Consider the following 14,677-nt stretch of genomic DNA (forward strand, 5'->3'; position numbering starts at 1 on the left):
GTCATAACAATGGCATCAGAATATTCGTGCGACTTTTGTTCCGGCCAGCACCAGAATTTCAAATGCCCAGCCTTCCAGCAGATGAGCATCGAGCAGCGGCAAGGCAAACTGAAATCGGCTAATTTGTGCTACAACTGCCTAAGAAAGGGCCACCATAGTGCAGCATGCTTTAGTAACAAATCCTGTGGAAGGTGTTCCAAAAAGCACCATACCCTGATACATTACGAGCAGCGAAAACAATTAGATGCAAGAGCAAGTGAGACACACAACTCGGTGAAGTGAATCCTTTACCAGCTGTGTCAGAGCGACCTGTGAATGCCTCCTATACTAGTGTGTATCGTCCACCAACCAAGCAAGTATTCCTCATGACAGTGATGGTCATTCTCCGTTCCGAAAACGGCCATACCCAGCAAGTTCGAGCGCTACTGGATTCAGGGTCGCAGGTCAACCTTCTGTCGGAGTCTGTGGTTAAGAAGTTAAACATTCCCAAATATCCAGCCAACGTTCCTGTAGTCGGTGTAGGTGGTCGGCGATTCCAGATACGACATCGAGTAGCAGCGGAAGTTACATCCAAGACAAGCAATTTTACTGCTAGCATTGATTGTCTCGTTACACCGAAAGTGACTGGTACTGTTCCGGCCGTGAATGTCGAAGTGGATTCTTGGCGTATCCCCGCCGGTATCGAATTAGCTGATGATTCATTCAACTATTCAAGTGAATTGGAAATGCTGATAGGTGCCGAACATTTTTTTGAAGTTCTGAAACGCGGCCAGATCAAGCTGGCGGACCACCTGCCTACTTTGTACGAAACTCAATTCGGATGGGTAGTTGCGGGTTCTTATGAAGAAATCGAAGAGGATCCTACAGTGTGCTCCAACCTGGCCGTATCCGATGGAATGCTAACATACTTACAACAAGAAAAAATCGCTGAGTCAGCATTGATGACGAGTGTGGAAGAAGACAACGAAGAACATTTTCAACGAACCTACCGTCGAAATGAAGATGGGCGATTCATGGTCCAGCTGCCTTCCCGTGATTCAGTGGATCAGCTGAAGAGTTCCAGATCATTGGCATTGAAGCCATTTCTGCGGTTAGAGAAAGGATTGCATCGAACGAGTTGTTGGCGACAACAGCAAAGATCTTCAACCAGTGTTGGAATTCTATTCCAACGGGGGCAGTATGTTCGCGCGCTAATCGGCAAGGAGCGGCAAGGAGTTTTCTGATCGTAGCCACCTATGTAGCTACGACTAAGCAAGTCAACAGCCACGTTAGCAACAGCCACGCGACAGATGGGCTCCGAAGTTTCTGGATAGAAGCCGGAGCACTATAAAAGGAGGGCACCCAGCTCGAGATAGTCAGTACCAATTCGGAAGCCAACAAGTGAATATCATTGCAAGCCATTATTAATAAAGTTTAGTTGTTAGCAGCAGTACAGTGTGTTGTGTTCCTGTATTCCCTGCCCTGGTATTGGTCCGGGTAACCAATTTCCCCAGTTCAGTGTTCCGCCTAATAAATCGTTGGGTTCACGGCCGAGCTCAAACAACAACTGAGATAGAACTAATGAATTATTTGGTAATATTTCGTAGCTTCTTAATATTTTTTATTTCAACAATTTTATTTTTTCAGCACTGTTTATAATCTTGTTGAATACCTTGTTTAATGCACAAAATAAATACAAGAACAATTTCATGTCATTCCTCCCACACTTTGGGAAGTCATGTCATACATATTAGAATGGCTGTTGTACCAATACTAATTTAAAAGGATTTTATTGTCTCAGTCACTAAAACTACTTGTTAAATCAATATACAATGTTGCATGTGCATTCATATCGAAATGAAGTATGAGTAGTGAAAATTTCATTATTTTGTATATTCATTCCAGTTAGCTACAAATATACTGCTATGTAATCAATTGTATGAATATTTTTACCATTGCCTTTATTGGTAAAAACTCACAACTTTGAAGGCACTCTACTAACTTATTTGCAAATATTTGCAGCTAGAACCTTCACAGGTTCATTTTCCTACTTAAACGTGATCATTTGGTGCGCTACGTATTCTATTGTTCGTGCTTCCGTTCGGAATGTGATAAAAGAGAGTTGAGAGAGCACTCTCACGAACTAGCCTGGTGGTACAGTCATAATACAAGCATCGGTCATTTACATTTGAATTGCATGACGAGTTGGCTGACTAATAATTGTGACAGAGTGATCCATAGCTGTTTGATGAGTGTAGTAGATACTGTATATGTTGTTTGCACTTGCTGTGAATACCTTACAGATATGTTTGACTCATTTGATTCCTGGCGTGTGAATTCAGTTTACCTAAGAAGAGTGACCTGCTGGTATGCGACATTTGGCAGGACGTCATGTTGCAGTGTTTGATACTCGAAACCATCAGAAAAAAAGGGTCCGCCAGTACAAAGATATAATACTCTTCCCATACAAATTAGAAAATTGCTATGAGTTAAAGTTGTGGCTATGCGTATTTTGTAGAAAACTCATAACTGTTATCTTCTACAGGCTTCGTCGGGAAATCTCAGGATTTTCGGGAGTGATAAAAGAATAACGATCTCTTGTTAACGGAAATCGTGGAAATTATATGTAACAAATCATGAAGAAAGAACTACCACTTGACGTATTTTGTCCGAATTCCATATTTGTATAGAGTGGAAAAGAACATTTTTATTTGTGATAGATAACCTACTTATAAAAAATAAAAAGAGCATATTTGTATTCTGTATGAGCGCCAGAAACAATTTATAAAATTATTACGTTTGTACTCAAAAAAAAAAATGCATGTTAATGTATTCGAAACAATAAAAAAAAAATCATAGTTGTGTTCTGCATAGCATAACAATAAAATGTTTTTTCTTTGGTCAAACGGTTGTCGAAAACATAAGTGGAGTCAATGAATCTTACACTTGTTTAAAAATCACATTCATAAAATAAGAGAAAAGATATTTCACGGCAAGTCTAGAAGTAAATGAAATAATGTCATTCAAAAGGTTCTTTTTACAAAGGAAATTCTATCGATGAAAAATCATGAAGGAAGAGCTGTCACACGGTGTACTTAGGATCGAAAACAAAAACGTTTTCTACTACAGAATTCGATGGAAACCCTTAGGAGTTTCTGGATATGTCCAACATATCAATGACAATTTTCATACGACAGGTGACCTACATATTTGAAGAGAGCTGTAGCATTATGCTATTTTGAATACAATGGAATTGAACCCCACCACATGATTCGGCGGTATACACCAGGGGTTCCGAGAGTGATGAAAGTGGCCATGTAAAGAGTAGCTCACTTGTGAGAAATCATACAGATATTGCTGGAAAACTTCATTTTAGAGCAAAACCGGGATTGTCCCCTACTACAGGTTCCGCCGGGGTACCCCAGGGGTTCCAGAAGAGGCCAAAGTGGCCAATGACTGTTTTTATGCCGATTGATAGCCTATGCAAGAGAAATCATGAAAAATGAGCAGTCGCATGATGCACTTTTGAGCAAACCCGGGATTGTCCCCTACTACAGGTTCCGCCGGGGTACACCAGGGGTTCCAGGAGAGGCCAAAGTGGCCAATGACTGTTTTTATGCCGATTGATAGCCTATTCATGAGAAATCATGAAAAATGAGCAGTCGCATGATGCACTTTTAAGCAAAACCGGGATTGTCCCATACTACAGGTCCCGCCGGGGTACCCCAGGGGTTCCAGGAGAGGCCAAAGTGGCCAATGACTGTTTTTATGCCGATTGATAGCCTATGCAAGAGAAATCATGAAAAATGAGCAGTCGCATGATGCACTTTTGAGCAAAACCGGGATTGTCCCCTACTACAGGTTCCGCCGGGGTACCCCAGGGGTTCCAGAAGAGGCCAAAGTGGCCAATGACTGTTTTTATGCCGATTGATAGCCTATTCAAGAGAAATCATGAAAAATGAGCAGTTGCATGATGCACTTTTGAGCAAACCCGGGATTGTACCCTACTACAGGTTCCGCCGGGGTACCCCAGGGGTTCCAGGAGAGGCCAAAGTGGCCAATGACTGTTTTTATGCCGATGGATAGCCTATGCAAGAGAAATCATGAAAAATGAGCAGTCGCATGATGCACTTTTGAGCAAAACCGGGATTGTCCCCTACTACAGGTTCCGCCAGGGTACCCCAGGGGTTCCAGAAGAGGCCAAAGTGGACAATGACTGTTTTTATGCCGATTGATAGCCTATTCAAGAGAAATCATGAAAAATGAGCAGTCGCATGATGCACTTTTAAGCAAAACCGGGATTGTCCCCTACTACAGGTCCCGCCGGGGTACACCAGGGGTTCCAGGAGAGGCCAAAGTGGCCAATGACTGTTTTTATGCCGATTGATAGCCTATTCAAGAGAAATCATGAAAAATGAGCAGTCGCATGATGCACTTTTGAGCAAAACCGGGATTGTCCCCTACTACAGGTTCCGCCGGGGTACCCCAGGGGTTCCTGAAGAGGCCAAAGTGGCCAATGACTGTTTTTATGCCGATGGATAGCCTATGCAAGAGAAATCATGAAAAATGAGCAGTCGCATGATGCACTTTTGAGCAAAACCGGGATTGTCCCCTACTACAGGTTCCGCCAGGGTACCCCAGGGGTTCCAGAAGAGGCCAAAGTGGACAATGACTGTTTTTATGCCGATTGATAGCCTATTCAAGAGAAATCATGAAAAATGAGCAGTCGCATGATGCACTTTTAAGCAAAACCGGGATTGTCCCCTACTACAGGTCCCGCCGGGGTACACCAGGGGTTCCAGGAGAGGCCAAAGTGGCCAATGACTGTTTTTATGCCGATTGATAGCCTATTCAAGAGAAATCATGAAAAATGAGCAGTCGCATGATGCACTTTTAAGAAAAACCGGGATTGTCCCCTACTACAGGTCCCGCCGGGGTACACCAGGGGTTCCAGGAGAGGCCAAAGTGGCCAATGACTGTTTTTATGCCGATTGATAGCCTATGCAAGAGAAATCATGAAAAATGAGCAGTTGCATGATGCACTTTTGAGCAAACCCGGGATTGTACCCTACTACAGGTTCCGCCGGGGTACCCCAGGGGTTCCAGGAGAGGCCAAAGTGGCCAATGACTGTTTTTATGCCGATTGATAGCCTATTCAAGAGAAATCATGAAAAATGAGCAGTCGCATGATGCACTTTTAAGCAAAACCGGGATTGTCCCCTACTACAGGTCCCGCCGGGGTACACCAGGGGTTCCAGGAGAGGCCAAAGTGGCCAATGACTGTTTTTATGCCGATGGATAGCCTATGCAAGAGAAATCATGAAAAATGAGCAGTCGCATGATGCACTTTTGAGCAAAACCGGGATTGTCCCCTACTACAGGTTCCGCCAGGGTACCCCAGGGGTTCCAGAAGAGGCCAAAGTGGACAATGACTGTTTTTATGCCGATTGATAGCCTATTCAAGAGAAATCATGAAAAATGAGCAGTCGCATGATGCACTTTTAAGCAAAACCGGGATTGTCCCCTACTACAGGTCCCGCCGGGGTACACCAGGGGTTCCAGGAGAGGCCAAAGTGGCCAATGACTGTTTTTATGCCGATTGATAGCCTATTCAAGAGAAATCATGAAAAATGAGCAGTCGCATGATGCACTTTTAAGAAAAACCGGGATTGTCCCCTACTACAGGTCCCGCCGGGGTACACCAGGGGTTCCAGGAGAGGCCAAAGTGGCCAATGACTGTTTTTATGCCGATTGATAGCCTATTCAAGAGAAATCATGAAAAATGAGCAGTCGCATGATGCACTTTTGAGCAAAACCGGGATTGTCCCCTACTACAGGTTCCGCCGGGGTACCCCAGGGGTTCCTGAAGAGGCCAAAGTGGCCAATGACTGTTTTTATGCCGATGGATAGCCTATGCAAGAGAAATCATGAAAAATGAGCAGTCGCATGATGCACTTTTGAGCAAAACCGGGATTGTCCCCTACTACAGGTTCCGCCAGGGTACCCCAGGGGTTCCAGAAGAGGCCAAAGTGGACAATGACTGTTTTTATGCCGATTGATAGCCTATTCAAGAGAAATCATGAAAAATGAGCAGTCGCATGATGCACTTTTAAGCAAAACCGGGATTGTCCCCTACTACAGGTCCCGCCGGGGTACACCAGGGGTTCCAGGAGAGGCCAAAGTGGCCAATGACTGTTTTTATGCCGATTGATAGCCTATGCAAGAGAAATCATGAAAAATGAGCAGTTGCATGATGCACTTTTGAGCAAACCCGGGATTGTCCCCTACTACAGGTCCCGCCGGGGTACCCCAGGGGTTCCAGGAGAGGCCAAAGTGGCCAATGACTGTTTTTATGCCGATTGATAGCCTATGCAAGAGAAATCATGAAAAATGAGCAGTCGCATGATGCACTTTTAAGCAAACCCGGGATTGTCCCCTACTGCAGGTTCCGCCAGGGTACCCCAGGGGTTCCAGAAGAGGCCAAAGTGGCCAATGACTGTTTTTATGCCGATTGATAGCCTATGCAAGAGAAATCATGAAAAATGAGCAGTTGCATGATGCACTTTTGAGCAAACCCGGGATTGTACCCTACTACAGGTTCCGCCGGGGTACCCCAGGGGTTCCAGGAGAGGCCAAAGGTGCCAGTGACTGTTTTTATGCCGATTGATAGCCTATTCAAGAGAAATCATGAAAAATGAGCAGTCGCATGATGCACTTTTAAGCAAAACCGGGATTGTCCCCTACTACAGGTCCCGCCGGGGTACACCAGGGGTTCCAGGAGAGGCCAAAGTGGCCAATGACTGTTTTTATGCCGATTGATAGCCTATGCAAGAGAAATCATGAAAAATGAGCAGTCGCATGATGCACTTTTAAGCAAAACCGGGATTGTCCCCTACTGCAGGTTCCGCCAGGGTACCCCAGGGGTTCCAGAAGAGGCCAAAGTGGCCAATGACTGTTTTTATGCCGATTGATAGCCTATGCAAGAGAAATCATGAAAAATGAGCAGTTGCATGATGCACTTTTGAGCAAACCCGGGATTGTACCCTACTACAGGTTCCGCCGGGGTACCCCAGGGGTTCCAGGAGAGGCCAAAGTGGCCAATGACTGTTTTTATGCCGATTGATAGCCTATTCAAGAGAAATCATGAAAAATGAGCAGTCGCATGATGCACTTTTAAGCAAAACCGGGATTGTCCCCTACTACAGGTCCCGCCGGGGTTCACCAGGGGTTCCAGGAGAGGCCAAAGTGGCCAATGACTGTTTTTATGCCGATTGATAGCCTATGCAAGAGAAATCATGAAAAATGAGCAGTCGCATGATGCACTTTTAAGCAAAACCGGGATTGTCCCCTACTACAGGTTCCGCCAGGGTACCCCAGGGGTTCCAGAAGAGGCCAAAGTGGCCAATGACTGTTTTTATGCCGATTGATAGCCTATGCAAGAGAAATCATGAAAAATGAGCAGTCGCATGATGCACTTTTAAGCAAAACCGGGATTGTCCCCTACTACAGGTCCCGCCGGGGTACCCCAGGGGTTCCAGGAGAGGCCAAAGTGGCCAATGACTGTTTTTATGCCGATTGATAGCCTATGCAAGAGAAATCATGAAAAACGAGCAGTCGCATGATGCACTTTTAAGCAAAACCGGGATTGTCCCCTACTACAGGTCCCGCCGGGGTACCCCAGGGGTTCCAGGAGAGGCCAAAGTGGCCAATGACTGTTTTTATGCCGATTGATAGCCTATGCAAGAGAAATCATGAAAAACGAGCAGTCGCATGATGCACTTTTAAGCAAAACCGGGATTGTCCCCTACTACAGGTCCCGCCGGGGTACCCCAGGGGTTCCAGAAGAGGCCAAAGTGGCCAATGACTGTTTTTATGCCGATTGATAGCCTATTCAAGAGAAATCATGAAAAATGAGCAGTCGCATGATGCACTTTTAAGCAAAACCGGGATTGTCCCCTACTACAGGTCCCGCCGGGGTACCCCAGGGGTTCCAGGAGAGGCCAAAGTGGCCAATGACTGTTTTTATGCCGATTGATAGCCTATGCAAGAGAAATCATGAAAAACGAGCAGTCGCATGATGCACTTTTAAGCAAAACCGGGATTGTCCCCTACTACAGGTCCCGCCGGGGTACCCCAGGGGTTCCAGAAGAGGCCAAAGTGGCCAATGACTGTTTTTATGCCGATTGATAGCCTATTCAAGAGAAATCATGAAAAATGAGCAGTCGCATGATGCATTTTTGCGCAAAACCGGGATTGTCCCCTACTACAGGTTCCGCCGGGGTACCCCAGGGGTTCCAGAAGAGGCCAAAGTGGCCAATGACTGTTTTTATGCCGATTGATAGCCTATGCAAGAGAAATCATGAAAAATGAGCAGTCGCATGATGCACTTTTGAGCAAAACCGGGATTGTCCCCTACTACAGGTTCCGCCAGGGTACCCCAGGGGTTCCAGGAGAGGCCAAAGTGGCCAATGACTGTTTTTATGCCGATTGATAGCCTATGCAAGAGAAATCATGAAAAATGAGCAGTCGCATGATGCACTTTTAAGCAAAACCGGGATTGTCCCCTACTACAGGTCCCGCCGGGGTACACCAGGGGTTCCTGAAGAGGCCAAAGTGGCCAATGACTGTTTTTATGCCGATTGATAGCCTATTCAAGAGAAATCATGAAAAATTAGCAGTCGCATGATGCATTTTTGCGCAAAACCGGGATTGTCCCCTACTACAGGTTCCGCCGGGGTACCCCAGGGGTTCCAGAAGAGGCCAAAGTGGCCAATAACTGTTTTTATGCCGATTGATAGCCTATGCAAGAGAAATCATGAAAAATGAGCAGTCGCATGATGCACTTTTGAGCAAAACCGGGATTGTCCCCTACTACAGGTTCTGCCGGGGTACCCCAGGGGTTCCAGAAGCGGCCAAAGTGGCCAATGACCATTTTACAGTAACAGGGCATTTGGTTTTGAGAAATCATAAAGAATGAGCTGTCACACGATGTGGTTTGGAATAAAATTGACAATGTCCTCTATGACGGGTTCCGCTGGGGCACCCCGGAGGTTCCGGAAGTGGCCAAACTGGTCCAAGACCCTTTTCGCAGTAATGAGACATCTCGTTATGAGAAATCAAAAAAATATGAGGTGTCACACGATGTGTTTTGGAATAAAATTGACAATGTCTTCTACTACTGGTTCCACTAGGGCATCCCGGATGTTCCGGAAATGAGCAGTCGCATGATGCACTTTTGAGCAAAACCGGGATTGTCCCCTACTACAGGTTCTGCCGGGGTACCCCAGGGGTTCCAGAAGCGGCCAAAGTGGCCAATGACCATTTTACAGTAACAGGGCATTTGGTTTTGAGAAATCATAAAGAATGAGCTGTCACACGATGTGGTTTGGAATAAAATTGACAATGTCCTCTATGACGGATTCCGCTGGGGCACCCCGGAGGTTCCGGAAGTGGCCAAACTGGTCCAAGACCCTTTTAGCAGTAACGGGACATCTAGTTATGAGAAATCATGAAGAATGAGCTGTCGCAAGGCATGTTTCTAGGTAAAAATGCAAGTGTCCATATTTCTGGTTCCCCCGGGGCACTCCAGAGGTCCTCGGAACATCCGGAGGTTCTCTAGAAATTCAGAATATTCTCTGTTAGAATCACCATTGATAACGCTTCGATTTATAATAATGGTTCCATGTGATTCCATAGAGAAAAAAATAGTTTTGATTGAAATACCCCAAATGGCTTAAGCTAGGTACCCCAAGGGAATCTGGAATAAATCCGGAACCATCCGCATTTCGGTCCATACCATCCGTTTGATCAAAACTAGAATAAAAACTGGACCTTGTCTCCAATTTTCATAAAGATCGGTTGAAATTCACCTGAGTTATGAATTTTTCAATTTGAAAATTTGGTACCGAAATTACCTTGGCCTTTTGGGTGTTAAATGTGATTAAGAACATATATAAAAACGTACTTCAAATAAAGGGATGTAGTTACGAAGTGAGTATATTTCTATCCTCATTACCCACATCAATACTGACTCCTAGATGTCAAATAAAACTCTAAAACGTATCGGAAGTGATAAATATACATCTGTACTAATGTCCTGTAATCTTAACTGATTGAAAAATCATTTTATTCTGACTTGCGAAGACAATAAACAAAGTGCTGAAATCGCTTAATTTATAACGTATTTTTTACACATGAAAAATACACTCAATCATTCCTAGCTTTACTATGCATATCATACAGAAACGTCTATAATGTTTCTGTTTTTACAATCTTGAGATCATAATTGATCCATGAAAAGGTAAAGGAGTAATAACCAAGACATTTTGTTTTTCGATTTATGACCTATGGGCGGTACCACTGTGCAGCGATACGATAGACGGGGATACGTTCGAGGTGGTCGACGAGTTCGTCTACCTTGGATCCTTGCTGGCGGCTGACAATAACGTTATTCGGAAGCGCATCATCAGTGGAAGTCGGGCCTACAATGGCCTCCACAAGAAGCCTCGGACAAAAAAAAATCACACCCACACCAAATGTACCATGCACAAAACGCTCATTAGGCCGGTAGTCCTCTACGGGCATGAAACATGAACGACGCCCAAGGAGTACTTGCAAGCACTTGGAGTCTTCGATCGTCGGGTGCTTAGGACGATCTTTGGTGATGTGCAGGAGAACGGTGTGTGGCGGCGAAGGATGAACAACGAGCTCGCTCAACTCTTCGGTGAACCCAGTATCCAGAAGGTGGCCAAACCTGGAAGGATACGATGGGCAGGGCATGTTGCAAGAATACCGGACACCAACCCTGCAAAGATGGTGTTCGCTTGATTGTACCCCGTTTGGCATAAAGTCATTTGGCATAAGGTCGTTTGGCATAAAGCCGTTTGGCATAAAGTCGTTTGGCATAATGGTCGTTTGGCATAATGGTCATTTGGCATAATGGCCGTTTGGCATAATGATTGACTTGAAATAAATATCGGCATTTTTTAAGCTTTTACCGAGATCAACACCACCGAGCCCACAGCAAAAAAATTTGGTAGGTTCTAAACAAGCGTAGTGTCCGTTCAGAGATTATCCGAGCTAAGAATTTCAAAAAATGTTGTGATATTATAGAGCATTACTAAATAAAACTCGTGACGGGTCTCTACAGCTCAGAACATAGAGTACCCTTGAGCTTGTTGCGGTATACATATTTGAAAACATCAAATTGGCAAGGAAAGTTCGCAGTCATTCATCAAGGGAACGCTCATAGAATATTTCGCTGCATATCAAGCTCTGTCCCAGTTTGGACGTAACACTCGCTGAAAATTACTTGATAAAAGAATGATTTTTATTTTGCAAAATATCAAAAGCTCTAATCAAAAGATCTATTAATGCGACTTAATGCAAAAATAGCCTTTATACGAGAGCAGATTATTTTTCGTTTAAAATGTTTCAGACTCTAACGTAAAAAAAATCTTTTCACAGGACAGCTTAAATGAACAACACAGCTTAAAAAGAAAATTTGTGGCAAAACTTTTCAACGGTTCAATATTAATTCTAATTTTGGAAGTGTACATCAAAAACACCGTCTATTCTCGACAAAAGGGAAAATTTGTGATTGAAATAATATATTTTCCAGCATATCTCGTAAGGAGATCACGCGTTTGCCCCAAAAAAAGTATATATTGAATATTGACAGGTTCTGAAATAATTATAATTTCAACAACACATCTGGCAAGAATTGATAATAAAAATGGTTCACAATTAGCTTTTCTAAATAATAAAATTTATAACGGTATAAACATAAAGAACAGCCTATTTTTAAAAGAAGGCAAAATTTACAATTAAACCAATACAAGAATTGACGCCAAAAATTATTGCGGCAATGACTGGTCCCCCCGAAAAGTGGTGACGAGAAAGAACGATAAACAGTCAAAAGAAGGAAGTATTCTGTCATTCTCGGTTATACACATGTTGGCAAATATGCTGAAGAGGGTAAAACTTGAAAGAACCGCCAATTAAATAAAGAAGCGTGCATATTAGATGGTCAGTTCGTTCACCCCCCTGAAATGTATATAGTTACGACAATTATGGGTGCTAAAAATTTTCCGGGGGAGTGGGCTACTTAGTCGAGGAAACGGGATATTCGGGAAATGGCATTCGGGGAAACGACATTCGGGGAAAAGTAACTGCAGTAATCGATTTCTCTTTTTGCTGGTAATTTAAGCAGATCAATGTTATCGATTGCCGCCCTTTTGTCAGTTGTATACAAAAATACTTAAAAAATATAGCTCCAAAGAACAGCCTATGCATAAAAGAAGGAAAAAATTATTGAAATTTAAAATCAACAGTTTTCATACCTATAATAATGGTTACATCATATTTAGGAAAAAATAGAACAATAAATAGAAGGGTAAATTTGTGCTAAATATATAAAAATCTTCAGTGCAAAAATTTGTTCCAATAGCGAAACTCAAAAGAAGAATTAATATATGAAAGAAGGGTAGTTTCTGGATAAATAATAAAATACTATTGGCAATAACTTTCCTAATATGCTTAAATTTATTCAAGAGCGAATGATTGTTGAATAGAGTGCCATTTTGTACCAATTGACTCCAAAACAAGCCTTGTATTCAGATTCAATAGAAACGTAAAAACGAAAATTGAGAAATTCTTGGTTTCTGACTCATTATGCCAAACGACTTTATGCCAAACGACTTTATGCCAAATGACCATTATGCCAAACGACTTTATGCCAAACGGCTTTATGCCAAACGACTTTATGCCAAATGACCTACCACCGTTCGCTTCGGATCCGGTTGGTACAAGAAGGCGTGGAGCGCAGCGAGCTAGTTGGGCGGATCAAGTGCGTATCGATTTGACGAGCGTGGGGCAGAACCTAGGATGGAGAGATGCGGTCACGAACCGAGTATTGTGGCGTGAAATTGTAGATTCAGTGTTATCTGTTTAGATTTAAACTAAATATATAAAATTAATCCTCTTATGTTTTCAGGAATCATGCTTACAAGCGCCGCCTGGTGGCTAAATCTCGATTTTTTTGGATCAAATAAGGCGCCATCCTTCTAAGTGGTTAGGCGAGATACTTGCAAAACATAAGGTGAAGATGAATCGAAGCCAAAATTCAAATTTTCAAGAGCACGGATCTGGAGAACCAAACACTCGTTTGAGCTGAAACCCAAATCGATTGGTCACCACCAGCTAATGACCAATCGATTAAGTTTTCAGCTTAAACGGATGTTTGGTTGTCCAGATCCGTGCTCTTGAAAAATTTAACTTTGGCTTCGATTCATCTTCACCATAATTTTCATGCACACTAGCACAGCGTCTGGTGGAGGAATTCCAAAACCGGAAATCTCCGCATGCCATCCCTTGACCTCCTAAACAAAATTTTCGAAGATGGTTTTTCTATATTTAATCTTGATCGCGAGGTAAAGGCGAAAAATTTGTTCGACATTTGAAGAGAGACCAGAGTATTAATCAAGAGATATTTCATGTTGAACGTGAAAAACCAAGGGTGTTGCACGGCATACAACGCGCGACTTCTCGCGTTACAAAAATTCGCGTGGCAACTGAAAAGTTAAAACAAATCAAAGAAAAAAAATGGTCTAATGATGATCAAGCTCAACTAATTATCATTTCGACTTAACAATTTTCTCAAACATAAAGATTTTTCTTGATATGTTTCTCTAAAACTTTTGTTTTCGTCTGAGTACTAACATTTCAATTGATTCAATTCAAAATATCACTTACCTTAAGCTCAAACCAGATAATACAGCTGTCTCCCAATGGAGGAAACCGAAGGTAGGATGATCCGTTGAATGAAGGCACCTATTGGAAAAATAAAATAAATGTTTTATCCACATTTGTCAAGAAGCGTGTATTATATGTGATTGTACCATAATTGGGCCAAATTTGGGCCTATGGAAAAAATGGTTATTTTATCCTATTCAATTGTAGTAGTACACGATGTGAAGTATTTGACTGGGATCTGACGACAGCTGTCCAAACATTTGTTCTAAACTACAATTACGTAGAGAAATTCTGAGAGAGTATTATAAATGTTTGAATCTCTGTAAGATTTACGTCAAATATTTGAAGCTATCGGTGTCTTGCTCGTAGTTTGACTGCTTTGTGCAGTGATTCTCATGCAGCGTTTTATTTCGAAAAAATAAAATAAAGTTCAATTATCGTGAAAGATTTAAACCAGCATCTGCTTCCTGGTGCGGTCATTATTTTACGGAAGCGATCGGGCTTGATTGGAGAGTGATGGCTATCCTCCGGGGATGTATGACCGATTGTTAGCCGCAACGGAATGAAACAATTGCCATGACACGGAAGTAAATGCCATTTAAAACGAATTTCAAGTGCTGTCCTGCCGCAGGAATGGATAGCCCGCATAAATGAATCAGTGTGAAATCTCAATTATAATGAGTCTGGGTATGTTTAAAAAAATTTTTTAAAGAGAAAAGTGATCTTTATGCTGCAACTACTCTTTGGAAAATATTGTATCCTAGAAGCTTCTCTCTGAATTTGAAAAAAATATTTCGACGAAAAATTATAATTGTAATTGTAGTTATTGGAAGACTTGGGATTAATTGGGACTTGGGAGTTATGTGCAGTAAATGAATCACTCTATTTTAATACTCTAAATTATTAAATAGAAATAGTTTCAATTTGGGTACCATAACAGTCATGG

At 42.7% G+C, this 14,677-nt stretch overlaps 1 protein-coding gene across 1 annotated transcript in view; it reads right to left on the reverse strand.

Annotated features, from left to right (window-relative positions):
- The window catches only part of LOC5578284 (pikachurin), a 783,038-nt gene that overhangs the window by 77,388 nt on the left and 690,973 nt on the right, over positions 1-14,677 (reverse strand). Inside the window, exon 11 of the mRNA XM_021842555.1 lies at positions 13,732-13,809. Coding sequence (XP_021698247.1) covers positions 13,732-13,809 — 78 coding nt within the window. The remainder of the gene's footprint in view (positions 1-13,731; positions 13,810-14,677) is intronic.

Source organism: Aedes aegypti, chromosome 2, assembly GCF_002204515.2.
Source record: "Aedes aegypti strain LVP_AGWG chromosome 2, AaegL5.0 Primary Assembly, whole genome shotgun sequence".
In the NCBI taxonomy this organism is placed as follows: Eukaryota; Metazoa; Arthropoda; class Insecta; order Diptera; family Culicidae; genus Aedes; species Aedes aegypti.